General features: G+C 37.7%; 1 protein-coding gene across 1 annotated transcript in view; it reads right to left on the reverse strand.

Moving 5' to 3' along the window:
* LOC124721792 (ubiquitin domain-containing protein DSK2) overlaps positions 1-10443 on the reverse strand; it is a 36254-nt gene extending 25811 nt beyond the window's left edge. The window contains exon 1 of the mRNA XM_047246911.1: positions 10276-10443. Coding sequence (XP_047102867.1) covers positions 10276-10329 — 54 coding nt within the window. The 5' untranslated portion in view covers positions 10330-10443. The remainder of the gene's footprint in view (positions 1-10275) is intronic.
* Positions 10444-15150: the final 4707 nt, after the last annotated feature.

A 15150-nucleotide genomic window follows, 5' to 3' on the forward strand; every position in this document is an offset into this window, starting at 1 on the left:
AAGAAGCATTAAACAAATCAAGTGATTATAGTTAAAAAGAAGCAGATACTGAAGAAAGCCCATGTTTTAAATGAAAATTAGTGTTCCAACACTGAGTCTCCAAATCATACAAATCTCAACAAGCTTTAGGCAAGGTACTTGCTCAGATTCAAAGATCACTCCCAAAATGTTCTAAAAATAAACAGTTCTGATAAAAATTAGTGAATTGCTTCAGCTTGTGATAAAAAAGCACATAAAATGTTATAAAGGATTTAAGTTTCTGTAAATGTGACAATACATTACATCAGGACCCCGGAAGGAAAAGGTGGTACTGTCACTAGACTAAGTCTTTCATAAGAAGAAATAACAGAATAAATGTGTCTATTATGCTACTTAGAATTAAACATTCAGATGCAAAAACCGGTTTCTATTGTTCGTGGAAAGAAAGATTGTCGGGATGCCTCTGTGTGGGCTCTAACCTCTCTGATTTTATCCTCATGGTCTCTTCGCGAGATATACGTAGGAGGGAGCAATATACTTCTTGACTCCTCAGTGAAGGTATGTTCTCGAAACTTCAACAAAAGCCCGTACCGAGCTACTGAGCATCTCTCTTGCAGAGTCTTCCAATGGAGTTTACCTATCATCTCCATAACGCTTTCGCGATTACTAAATGATCCTGTAACAAAGCGCGCTGCTCTCCGTTGGATCTTCTCTATCTCTTCTATCAACCCTATCTGGTACGCAGCCCACACCGGTCAGCAGTATTCAAGCAGTGGGCGAACAAATGTACTGCAATCTATTTCCTTTGTTTTTGGACTGCATTTCCTTAGGATTCTTCCAATGAATCCTAGTCTGGCATCTGATTTACCGACGATTAATTTTATATGGTCATGCCATTTTAAACCACTTCTAATGCCTACTCACTGATAATTTATGGAATTAACTGCTTCCAGTTGCTGACATGTTATATTGTAGCTAAATAATAAGGGATCTATCTTTCTATGTATTCGCAGCACATTACACTTGCCTACATTGAGATTGAATTCCATTCCCTGCACCATGCGTCAATTCGTTGCAGATCCTCCTGCATTTCAGTAAAATTTTCTATTGTTGCAACCTCTCAATATACTACAGCATCATCCGCAAAAAGCCTCAGGGAACTTCCGAAGTTATCCACAAGGTCATTTATATATATTGTGAATAGCAACAGTCCTACGACACTCCCCTGCGGCACACCTGAAATCACTTACTTCGGAAGGCTTCTCTCCACTGAGAATGACATGCTGCGTTCTGTTATCTAGGAACTCTTCAATCCAATCACACAACTGGTCTGATAGTCCATATGCTCTTACTTTGTTCACTGAACAACTGTGGGGAACTGTATCTAGTGCCTTGCGGAAGTCAAGAAACATGGCATGTACCTGCGAACCCGTGTCTATGGCCATCTGAATCTCCTGGATGAATAGTGAGAGCTGGGTTTCACACAATCACCTTTTTCAAAACCCATGCTGATTCCTACAGAGTAGATTTCTAGTCTGCAGGAAAGTCATTATACTCTACGCTCTTCTAGAGACCTACAGTACACAGCTGCAAGAAGGGGGGGCAAGTTCCTTCATGTACCCTGAGTAAAATCGAACTGGTACCCCATCAGGTCCAGCAGTCTTTCCTCTTTTGAGCAATTTTAATTGTTTTTCTATCCCTCTGTCATCTATTTCCATATCTACCATTTTGTCATCTGTGCAACAGTCTAGAGAAGGAACTACAGTGCTGTCTTCTTCTGTAAAACAGCTTTGGAAAAAGACATTTAGTATTTCAGCCTTTAGTCTGCCATCCTCTGTTTCAGTACTATTTTGGTCAGAGAGTGCCTGAACATTTTGTTTTGATCCACCTACCGCTTTGATGTAAGAACAAAATTTCTTAGGATTTTCTGCCAAGTCAGAACATAGAACTTTACTTTCGAATTCGTTGAACACCTCTCGCATAGCCCTACTCACACTACATTGCACTCCGTGTAATTTTTATTTGTCTGCAAGGCCTTGACTATGTTTATGTTTGCTGTGAAGTTCCCTTTGCGTCCGTAGCAGTTTTCTAACTCTGTTGTTGTACCACGGTGGCCGTTTGTCATCTCTTACAATCTTGCATGGCACATACTCACCTGATGCAAATTGTACGATGGTTTTGAACTTTGTCCACTGATCCTCAACTCTATCTGTACTTGAGATAGAACTATAAAACTTCTGTGTTGAATCGTCAAGTACTCTGAAACCTGCTTTTTGTCACTTTTGCTAAACAGAAAAATCTTCCTACCTTTTTTAATATTACCGATGCTGTAACTACTTCATGATCGCTGATTCCCTGTTCTGCATTAACTGTTTCAAATAGTTCGGGTCTGTTTGTCACCAGAAGGTCTAATATGTTATTACCACGAGTCGGTTCTCTGTTTAACTTTTCAAGGTAGTTTTCAGATAAAGCACTTAAAAAAATTTCACTGGAATCTTTGTCCTGCCACCCGTTATAAACATTTGAGACACCCAATCTATATATAGTAAATTAAAATCTCCACCCAAAACTATAACATGTATGTGACGAAAAAAAAAAAAATAGTGTGTTTGGAAAAAGACCAGGAATGTGGAAATTTAATGATGCAAAAATAATCCCTATACTCTTTCTCACCACGCTCAAATGAACTCTTCAGCTGGTATCAATGGAAAAATGGCACAACAGAAGTGTAGCGAAGTTGGTTCAGGAAGGTTCTACAGATGATGCTTTCAACTTCTTTGAGAACACATTACCAAAGCCCCTTATCCACTGATGATATTCTTCCCAGATCTGCAATCATCGGAACACACTATTTCAGCAGTGCACCTAGCTGCCATCTTCAGCTGGTAACACTGTATGCTAATCTCTTGATTGCTACCATGAATGGCTGCCCTCATATGCCTCAGAAGACCAACAGCATGTGTGTCAGCAATCATCACTGCTGTCCCCTAACAGAAGTGAATGTGCAATGCCCCCGTGGTGAAGCTGGCAAAAATGATGAATCGCTGTCGAGTACCACTGTCAATACATTCTTGACCATTGTTATTTAAAGTTAGGTAAAATGGCTTCCAAATCTTACATCAAGGTTAACCTTCATAATGCTTTCTGCCAGTCTAATTTCAATAGGTTAAAACACAGTCCCAAAAGAGAGACACAGGCGGCAACCATTTGTGTCACCGTACTGAGGGACACAGAATGTTTAAAGACAGTGCTCTGCCACCACAGATTAGCAAGGCTGCATCAAACATGTTTGGCAACGGTGTTCAGCCCATCTGTGTTGAATGATATAAATTATACAGCCAATTTACGATTTTCCCACTATGGCAAGAGGTTTGTAAATACTGGGTTTTCTCAATCCTACAACACCTTTTAGTGAGCTAAAGAGCACACTAGTCTTAAGTAGTGGATGAATACATTCTGTTGATACATATCTTTCTAAAATTATTGTTATTTCTAAAGACAGGCCCCCAGGATACGTTAGAGAACCCACCATCCTACATGCACAGTAACAAACTGACTCAGCCAGCAAAATGTATTGACAGCGAGTCCTCATTTTTGCCAGCTTTCACCAATTGGGTGCTGTACATTCATATGGGCTAAGGGACAGTTGCAACACTTTTTGTACACATGCTGTTGGTCTTATGCATTGTAGGAAAGGGCCACCATTCATGGTATGAATCAGTTCCAGCGATATTAGCATAGATGATTATTATTATTTTTTCTTTCTTTTCTCAGACGTTATGTCTGGTCAAAAATGGAAAGTGACGCGGACCTTGATCAAGCGTGACTTCCTTTCAACTGTACGGTATATGTTATATTGCATTCAGGAATTTTCGGGTGATTGAACATGTATCAATAATTACGGATTTCTGTAGTTGTATATAGTTTGGATGTAGCTGTATTGCATTGATGTACTGGTGGATATTGTGTGGTATGACTCCTGTAGTTGATAGTATAATTGGTGTAATGTCAACTATATCCTGATGCCACATGTCCTTGACTTCCTCAGCCAGTTGGATGTATTTTTCAATTTTTTCTCCTGTTTTCTTTTGTATATTTGTTGTACTGGGTATGGATATTTCGATTAGTTTTGTTAATTTCTTCTTTTTATATTTGTGTACTTCCAATATTTGTAGTGGGGTACACTATCAAAAGCTTTTTAGTAACCAATGTATGCGTAGCGACCTTTGTTTAGTTTTAGCTTGATATGTCACCTCTGCATCTATTATCAGTTGCTCTTTACATCCTCGTGCTCCTATGCAACAGCCTTTTTGTTCTTCATTTATAATTTTGTTCTGTGTTGTATGTGTTATTAATTTCTGTGTAATGACTGAAGTTAATATTTTGTATATTGTTGGTAGGCATGTTATGGGGCGATATTTAGCTGGGTTTGCTGTGTGTTCAGATAAGTTATTCCATGTGTAAGTGTATCAGGGAATGTGTATGGGTCTGCAATGTAACTTAATTTAGTTAGATGTTAACGTGTTGAGGTGAACTTCTTTAGCCAGAAATTTGCTATTTTATCTTTTCCAGGGGCTTTCCAATTGTGCGTAGAATTAATTGTTTGGGTGACTTCATGTTGCAAAATTATCACTTCAGGCATCCGCGGTATCATCTGTTATGTGTCTGTTTCCGCTTGTATCCACCGTGCATGCCTGTTATGTTGTACCGGGTTTGACCATATGTTGCTCCAGAAGTGTTCCATGTCTGTTATGCTTGGTGGATTGTCTATTTTAATGTGTGTGTTACCTATTGTCTGGTAAAATTTCTTTTGGTTTGTGTTGAATGTTTGGTTTTGTTTCCTTCTATTTTCACTTTTTTTGTGTCTTCTAAGTCGTTTGGCCAATACTTGTAATTTCTGCTTCTTTTCATCTAATTGCTCTCTCGCCTCTTGTTGTGAGATTTTACCTAATCTTTTTCGTTTTTTTTCCCCTGACATTTCATTTCTTATGAATTGTGTAAGCTGTCCAATGTCTTTTCTCAGTTTTTCTATTCTGATCTGTAGCCTGTGTTGCCATGCTGGTTTTGTGGGTTTCTTCTGTGTGTTGGTTGGTTCTGATCTCTGCCTAGTGTGTATATTTAGTGTAGTGAGTGCTCCTATATAAACCAGTAGTTTTAACTCTTCCATATTTTGCTTTGTACAATTGTGTTGATAGTTGTTTCGACTTGTGGGTTATTTGGTGGTCTATGCAAGAATGGTCTAATGTCTGTATTTGTGTCTTTGTATTATTTATATGTCAGCTGAAATTTTTCTTCTATATCTAATATGTGTGTCACTTTGTTTTCTATTTGTGCTTGTTCTGGTGGCTGTCTTAAGATTTCGTTTTCCTCTGATTGTTTAATTGATGCGTGTTGTTCTTTGTTTGTTTGCTCCGGGATGTTTTGAGTCCATTACTGTATTTTCTTCTTCTGACTGTACATTATTTTGTTTCAGTATTTGTTGTACTTGTTGTTTGATGTTTTCTAATTCTGACTGGGGTATCCTGTTATTTTTTATTATTACACGGATCTGATCAGCTAGTCCTTGTTCTGTTAAAAATTTTAATTCTGGGTATCTGGTAATAAATGTTCTGTATACTTGTGATCTGTATCCAGTTGTGTTGGTTCCTAAGTTTGTTGCTTGGTAATACCAGAACATGAGGTGTCTTAACTTCATCTGACCATCTCATCCTCTGTCTTTGTTTTCCTTCTAGAGTGGTTGCAGGAAGCATACCCTGCAAAAAACCTCTATTTGGATTTAAAACATCTTCCGTGTGGCTAGCAGTGTCGTTATCATTGTGGACGGGCATAGGGTTCAAGCGTCGTCCTCGACCATGACAGCGCTTGTCCGAGGATTCATTAGTTCTGTCCTGAACCAAATAATCACACTAAAAGGGGGGTTACCCTATTAGTGGTTTGTTTTTTTCCTTCGCCTTTTACGACTGGCAGAAAATACCAGATTATTATTATTATTATTATTGGGTGCTCGACATCATGGTCATCAGTGCCATGATGAAAAGTCAGCATGCAAATCTCATGGGTTGAGACGAAGGCTGTCCCCACATGCGGATCAGTTTATAATACATTAAAGACTGTCACCCTTTCCCACCAGTTTACGGACGAGACTTGGCAGTTCACAAAATTTCACCACCCTTGTAACACAAATCGGTATCTGTGAGGATGACGGGCATATCTCCAGCGACGATGAGGGCTGCCTTAATATCAGTATATAGAGCATATGTAGCCAAAATATGATGAACTGAAAGCGACACACAACAAACTTCACAGATTGGTGGTTCTTCCCACTGGAGGAGGAAGCCATGTGTTAAAAAGCTATGCCTGATGCACAGTCTGGTAAGCAGAATCTCCTTCCAGCAGTGAGAGTGATATATAGTCCACCACACCTTTGTGGTCGATCTGAGTGACCGCAGTTTGTTATTTGTCATCTGCAACCATTCAGTCTCCCATTGATGCATGATACATCTGTCAGAAAAAGAGATGATGAGATGCAACTGGATGGGAATTGATGGATGGCACTATCCCAACACGTTTACTTGGCACCTTTGTCGGCCATGTCATTGCCATATATTCCAATGTAGCCAGGTATCCAGCAAAAGATCACCTCCTTGCCTCTGTGTTGAAGCTGCTTTAAGGAGTCATGGATGAGCTGAATTAGTGGGTCTACTGGATACATTTGGTGAAATGCTTACAGTGCACTAAGAGAGTCAGAACAGACAAGAAACCTTTTACGGTGATGTCTTTGAATCTCCTCTAATGCTATCACAATGCCACGTAATTCCACATCATTTGTAAATTGTTTTGGAAGATGCACTTCAAAAACCCCATCAAGGAAAACAGCAGAACAATTGAGAGCATTCTCTTGCTGAGATCCATCTGTATAAAGAACGATAAAACTGTGGTATGTACTTAAAATGGACAAAAAAATTAGCATAGTGTGTTCAGATTATTGCATGATTTGACTAAAGACCCAAGAAGAATATAATCAGTTAATGCGCCAGGAGAGTCAATGTAGCCAGATTTCTTATCTACTGTTTCATGGGAAAGAAGCAAAGTTCCTTTTTTAAAGCGACAAAAGATGAGAATGTTTTAAAGAGCATTTGTGCTCTCCAGACTGATATTGCTTAACTCTCTCCAGACTGACATAACTAAATTGCTCTTCAGAGAGGTGCAGAGTACAGGCACTGGAGGCTTTAACAAATCACCATTTACACAGCAGTAACATAGTTACCAACCAAAACTCAAAACCTATTTTATCTGAGCAGCGAACCCAGCAATACTTCACAATTGCTAAATATTTATGGGAGTTAGATACATGTCCTAATCTTCTGACCCCTCCCCTTCTCGCTAAACTTGAGCCTTGTTCATTGTTACTGCAAACAAAACTTGATAGGGTATTGAAGTCTCTGAAATGAATGGATGTTTTCTTTCTCAGTGTTTTAAAGGAGACCTGAACACTGCTGTTTCAGAAATTTATAGCCTACATCCACTTTAATTTTTATTACAGTATCTTGTAAAAATCTGAAGAAAAATCTGTAAAGAACTTTTTGATATTTTGGGAACAATGTTAAGCAACATTGTGTCTTTATGCAGTAGTATCTATTATCTGCAACATGGTAAATGAGCCGTTCATGCTTTTAATCAAAAATACTTCAGAATCTAAAAAATATATTTCCTAATCTTACAGTGGTGGAAATATTCTCTATGGGGCTAGTCAAAATTTCAAACAGCGATACACAGCCAACATAACTTTCAGCAAAGAAGTTTACTATTTTGTGTTATATTGGCACTTCCTTTGTACATCCCATGGAGAAGGGGCTGTTGACAGTGCTGAATGACTGCTGATACATCTGATGTCACAGCACATGAATCCTAGTTAAACTCCTTTTTCACTGCACATCTTTTGTACAAACTGAAAAAACTAACTGATAAAGCTAATACAATAGAAGTTCCAGCATCTCAGGAAAAAAGTCACTAACAAGTTACAGCAGCACCAGAGCAATATATCTCTTCCAAACACTCATTGAGTTCAGTGTTCAAAGCACTGAGAAATACACAGTTGAGGTAAGTTTGTTTTACGAGGATGATGGCGTACAGTTGACCACGGTGGTTGTATATGTTGTGAGGAATTGCGTTTTTTGGAAGTAATGGATAAATAATGAAGCCAATATTATCATCGTAACATTTTGTATTCACTACTCTTATGAAATTTACTGTCCCATTCAGGGAACTGTGACAGGAGCTATATCACAAGTGGAGAGGAAGGCACACTTCTCTGCATTACGTTTCTGAAAAGGCAGCAGAACTGTTGACATGAAGGAAATTAAACATTGGAAAATACACAGTCCACTCATATTAATGTGGCCACTACCTATGTTTGACATCAACTTGCAATAGCCACTCAGACTGCAGGTGGCAGCACTAGCAGTGGAGGATGGTATAAAACATGTCAGAGGGATGTGGCATACAGCGCAATCATTGTCATAACGCACAAACAGAATGATGTATCTGATGTCCAAAAAGACGTCAGTGGGTTTCAGGTCAAGGATGTAAGGTTAAATCTCCAAGTAAATACAAAACCCTGACTTTCCTTAAACGGGATTCAATGAAAAAGGAAGGACAGAGTTGGTTTATTTCAGGGAGGCGACCAAACAGCGAGGTCATCGCATCGGTCCCATCAGATTAGGGAAGGATGGGGACGGAAGTCAATCATGCCCTTTCAAAGGAACCATCATGGCATTTGCCTGAAGCAATTTAGGGAAATCATGGAAAATGTAAATCAGGATTGCCGGACGCAGGCTTGAACTGCCGTTCTCTCAAATGTGAGTGAAGTGTGGTAACCACCGCACCAGCTTGCTCTTTAGGACACCGCGACTTTCATTTTAAAACCTAAACATAAGCACGCTATCTTTGGGGTGCAATTATTGTAAACTAGGGCATATGCCCGAGAAAGATATGGCCAAAACATGACAGCATTTAGCAACAAAGGTAACACGAATGGTGAAGCAAACCAAACAGCTTTGGGAAAATAATTACGGTGGAACACATTTCGCTCAGTGGTGGTAATTAAAATGGTTTGTAAACATAATGACAAAAAAATGCCTTAAATAAAATCACAATATTAAATACAAATAAAAACTTTCATTCTATATGCAACTTAGGTATCAGTAACTGCAACAGTTGCTAGTAAACTTATTTATCCTTTTATTGGAAATAACTACCTGCTGTCAAAGGGACATACAACAGAAATAAAAAATAAATCTTTCATGAAATACCAATACAGCCATTAACATTTTTATCTCAATTGAACACCACCAGATTGTGCTTCATCTTTTCACATAATCTGGATATCAAACACATGAAGACAATCAACACACATATTCGAGTCACAATGGGAACAATTCTACCTTGCTATTGTTAACAGCTCTGAAAGTTATATAGACTAGATGACAGCCAAAACAATACACCGAACTCAACATTTGAAAACCCTCAGAAGTGACTTCATGAATGCCAAGCAGAAAATTCTCCCACTGCAATTAGCTTTCTTTATAACATCATATGGCTACAGATAACACAATTATATGAAATGCAATGGCTTCATTCTTAGAGTCTATATGGAAAGAACTAAGGCACAAATGCATGCCAAACACCTTATTTGTGTAGGCGTTTCGTGGAATTTTATTTATCGAAACTGGCGGCTCTCTTTTGAAGAAATCAAGATGTTGCACTTAGTCGCTAACGATTTATGAAAAGTAAACAAACAATGTTTTTCCATTTATCCGTGACACAGCTTTACCAAATATATATATGTTTTATGAAAACTGCTACGGATGGTGGATTTGACATGACAACAGAGTAAGTTTGTGTGAACAACAAATGACAGTGTGGAAATAACAAAGCGTGAACTTTTCCAAAATTACTTGAGGCAAAGGAAGGGACGATTCTCCAAGAAAACAACGGTCGATCCCTACCACCCGCCGTCGTCACCTCATTACAGACCTGTGAGTCTTTACACATGATTTGCCTTTATATTAAGCTCAGAAAATACAAATCATGCTGAAATCACACTTGGAAGATTAATTTACTTACAGCAGTTGGGAAAATTAGAAAGCACCGTCAAAAAGGTTTCGCACACAATACCATGTTCTTTCTGGCTTGCTTTCGAAGTTACGAACTGTCTGAAAACGTAAACTTCACTACACTACATACACACTTCTTAACCCCTTGTCGTCCCTGTCTACGTATACTTCTATTTCTTACCTCCACCGGTAGCAGGGTACTGCTATCCGGAACTTTTACACTGATTTTCATCATGTTCCAGCACTCAGTAAGAGATTTGTCTGAAATTGGTATCTGGAAACAGACGCCAAACTCTTCACAATTTTCAAATATCAATTTCCATCACTATCGATATTACGAACTGCAACGATGAGACTCGGAAGCATCTAGTGATCTCTGGAAGCACCATTCAACAACGTTCTTCACAACAGTCTAGAAAGTAAAATAATCGCATTTCATTACTGTGAGTCATCATTCATCCAAGTTCTCGTTATAATAATTTCCTTGAATTTTACACTAAGGTATTCGTTTCATTTTTGTCTTCCGTTCCGATGACGCCCTGTGCGAATCATAATCAGTATGCACAGAAATCGTACATACAGGGTATTCGGAAATTCCCGTTACAAACTTCTAGGGCTTGCAGAGGGAAGTGAGTAGATAATATTTTGATCTGGAACCCATGTCCGGATCGTTTCCGTGCTATAATTATTTGAAAACATGTTGGTAATGCGACCACTTTTACAAGTAACTGATTAGACATGACCAAGCAAATCACTTGTTTTACAATTGAACTCATTAATAGCTAAAGATGTTGCTCCTGTACTCGTTGACGGGCTCTTTTCAACGTGATACTGTACGGCTTCTTCTAATTTGGGTGTGTGACGTCTCCTTGGAGAATCACAGTCACGCCTGCTGACAGTGACATTTCTCAAAATCATTGTCTAATTGTGACGAAAAGGGTATGCCATGGAGACGGACGTCGTGGAGAACGATTTTCATACAGGCGACGAATCGCTCTTCCATTACTGTGAGCTTCGCCATTCAGAAGGATCATGTCAGTGTATTCTGCAGATGTGTAGATTAGATTAGATAAGATTACATTCAGTTTTCGTTCTACGGACCCAAAAATGATGTTATTCTCGTGGGTGTGCAACATATCAGAAAGTATAACATAAAAAACAAAATACATTTGAATACAATACTTACTACACTGATCATTTGTCTGGAAACTGTCAAAATACATTGCAGTAAACTGGAACAGCTAATATTTACAGAATAAATACATTGTTGGAATGAAACACTGTTATGCACTTTTAATAAATTTATCACACACAGAATACCTAATCTTGACTGTTGTGATCAAGTGCTGTCAAAACTGAAATCTAACATACATTTTTCCTTAGCTTGCCTAATAGTCCCTGTAAAGACATTCATCTATAGGTTAGAAGGAGTGGCCTATCAAAACGTCTTTCAGATTCTCTTTAAACCGTGCTTTATCTGAAACCAAAATTTGTATGGTGGCTGGCCATTTATTGAAAATGCGTGTTTCTGAATATAGGACCCCTTTTTGGACCAAGGTAAGTGATTTTAGGTCTCTATGTAGATGGTTCTTATTCCTAGTATTGATACTATGTATTGAGCTATTGGTTGGGAATAGAGATATATTACTTGCAACAAATTTCATTAAGGACTAAATACACTAAGAAGCAGTGGTTAGAATACAAAGTTCCGTGAATAGGTTTCTACATGGTGTTCTTGAATTTACACCGCAAATGATTCTTATTACACGCTTTTGCACGCTCAAAAATTTTGCTTGGTTTGATGAGTTACCCCAGAATATGATCCTGCATGACATAATAGAATGGAAGTAAACGATGTATGTAAGTTTTTTATTTTATGCATATAGTGGGTCTTTTCAAAGTTTAAAGATAGTGTACTAGCTTTAAACCATTTATTAATGTCAATGAAAATTTGATTAGCAGCTATTTCTCAGTATTTACCTCACTTGTTACTTACTGCAATGTTTGTATCCTCTGCAGACAAAACAAACATAGCATCTGGCAGTGTAACTATGACGAGAGATCATTAACGTACACAAAACAAAGCAATGGATCCAAGTTGGAACCTTGAGGAACACCTCATCTAATTAATTCCCAATCAGATGAAGGCTGACTGATTACTCACAGGTAGTTCGCAGTGACACCCTATGTTTTCTGTTAGATAAGAATCAAACCCTTTCGGAGCAGTGCTCGTGACACTGTAATATTTTAACTTACTTCAGAGGATGCTGTGATTCACACAGTCAAAGGCTCTTGACAGGTCACAGAAAATGACAGGAGCCTCAAATTTACTATCTAATGAATTAAGTATATTCTCACTGTGTCAATAGCTTTATCTATATCAGAACCATTAAGAAACCCAAACTGTGACGTGGACAATATATTATTTGCAGTTAGATGCTTAAGGAGACACTTGAGCATAACTTTTTCAAATATTTTTGAAACAGCCAGCTAAAGTGAAGTGAAACTGGCCGATAGTTTGATGGTGTCTCTTTATCTCCCTTCTTGTAACGAGACTTAACCTTACCATATTTTAGCCAGTCTAGATATCTTCCACTGATAAGAGATTGATTACACATATAACTTTAGATAGAAGTCAACTTGCATGAGCACTCTTTGATTAACTTCGTTGATATGTTATCATACCCCCTAGAATACTCGGATTTTTAGGATTTTATGATGTATGCTGCTCCTTTGGAAGATGTAAGTGTCATTTCCATTTCACTAAATTTATTTTTAAAGAATGGTCTCAGATAATCCATTGCACTGTTCACCAAAGCTGATAACCCCATGCTGTAAGCAACAGAAACAAAGTACTTGTTTAGGAGGTTTGCAACACCACCTGCACTTGTTACCAATGTCTTATTTATTTTTGGAGCTATCTGTTCATCTTCCTTTTTGACCCCACATACAGTTTTTATTTTTTGCCAGATGTAATTATCTTTTTCTCATAATAAAACTGCTTTGTTTTCTGGATTACTTGCTTCAGTACTGTACAGTATTTTTTGCAATGCATTACAATGATAACATCAAAGCTGTACCTAGATAGTAGATAGTCTCCTTTTTGTCCCACATGATATCTTTATTCCTTGTGTAATCCATGGTTCCTTTTTTGACTTCGTTTGATTTGACTTACCTTTAGGGGAATACAATTTTCAAAAGCGGAAGTAACTTTATTAATGAATGCTTTGTATTTTCCATTTGAGTCAGAAGTATTGTAAACATCTATCCAGTTCATGTCTTTGAGCAATCTCCTACAGTTCTCTAATTTTGAGTGATTTATTAATCTCCTGTACTCAGATTTAGTAGATTTTTTTTATTCTGAGAAGTTTCAACATTTAACCATGTTGCTCTAACACACACAGACACATGAATGGAGGCTCAAAACAGGTCAGAGAGGTAGGACGAACGTTAAATGACATCAGCTGATCTGGCATAACCACCTCTAGTCACTACTCTGCAGTGGTGAAGTGTGTCATTTGTTTTATAGGATATGCTAATAATTACGAATATTGAAAGAAGACAAAAGAACCTTAAAACAAGAACTTGTAAAACAGAAACACTGCAAAAGTAACTTATTGCAACTATGACTGAAACTTGTACATAAATTATTGTAAAGAAATGCTTAAAAATATTAAACAGTCACACATTAATAAAAATATAACGTATAGTAACTCACTGTTACATCTTTTTTATAAATTAGTTCTATTCTGTTGTCCTCTTTCTGGGCGTAAATATCGACAACACGAGATATTAACTCCTGTCGTTTGATTGAAGATTTCACAGTTCCCTTCTCTATAGCTAACTAAAACTGCCAAGTTTGTCATTATGTTGTGAAGATACGTTTTACTGTGTTTTAATGTACTCATGCGTCTTTGGCAAGATCTGGTGTTTACTGGAATTGCAAGAGCCAACGACAGTGATTTCACACATTCAAAGAACACGTTTTTTAATCGGTTGTTTATAATGGATTTATGGTGGTCATGAGGCTGTAGAAGTTTAGCCTCACTGTTGTAAATATACAAATTCTCTTTCCAGTTTTTCACTGTCAGCTAAAGGATATATTTTTAGTAGTTTTTCAACTTCATGTACCAGGAGATTGTTTGGCCTACTGTAACCTGCGAAATTCTTATCATTTACAAGTTTTGTAAAATGTATTTCATGAAAGTCCTGGAATCTAATTTTTATGTTTACTATTACTGTGTCAATTATTTCGAATGCTAGCCTCCTCAATTTCCGAATACTTGCTTCTGTTTCATTAAAATTTATTTGAGATACTCGTGCTGAATTTATAAGTCTCTTAGGTCCTATTATGCATTTCACAATAATTTCCCCACATCTTAATCTTTCAATACCCTTAATGCAGTTTTCAGTTTCGAATTTAGGGCGTCCTATATCCAGAGTTTTACTTTGCAGGATGTCAGACAAGATACTTGTATTCTGGAATATCGAATTGGACAGTTGCAGTAGAAAAAGGAAAGTTTGACCATCCAGTACACTATTTAGCCCAATTGCTTCATGTTATGAATTATCATCCCACCCTTCAATTTTTATCATATTATTAAAGGCTGCTCTCAGAGCTGTATAGTGAAGCATAATGGTTTGTACAGTGTGCACATTTTGCACATAACGAATCAGGAGAAATATAAGAGAAATTCGTAGTGTTTTATGACATATCTAAAAGGCTGGAGTGCACAAGGCACAGCCTCTGTTTTGTTGGAAGTGCTAAGTAGCTGGAATACTGATAAAAACAAATAAGTATCACAAACATACGGTGGCTGCAGAGCAATGGCAGGGAAAAATGAAGGTGTCCATTCTATTGTGAAAGAAGCATATCCTTTTGCTGTCTTTATCTGGTGCTATGCATGTCAATTGGACCTAGTGCTCCTGTATGCTTGTAAAAACATTGCAGAAGTAAAAATCTATCATCTGATGTGACATGACCTTGCTGTGGCGCATGGGCTTACATAACTAACAGTATCACACCTGTACACTCATGCACACTGAGTAGTACAGT

The sequence above is a fragment of the Schistocerca piceifrons genome, chromosome X (genome assembly GCF_021461385.2).
Source record: "Schistocerca piceifrons isolate TAMUIC-IGC-003096 chromosome X, iqSchPice1.1, whole genome shotgun sequence".
NCBI lineage: Eukaryota > Metazoa > Arthropoda > Insecta > Orthoptera > Acrididae > Schistocerca > Schistocerca piceifrons.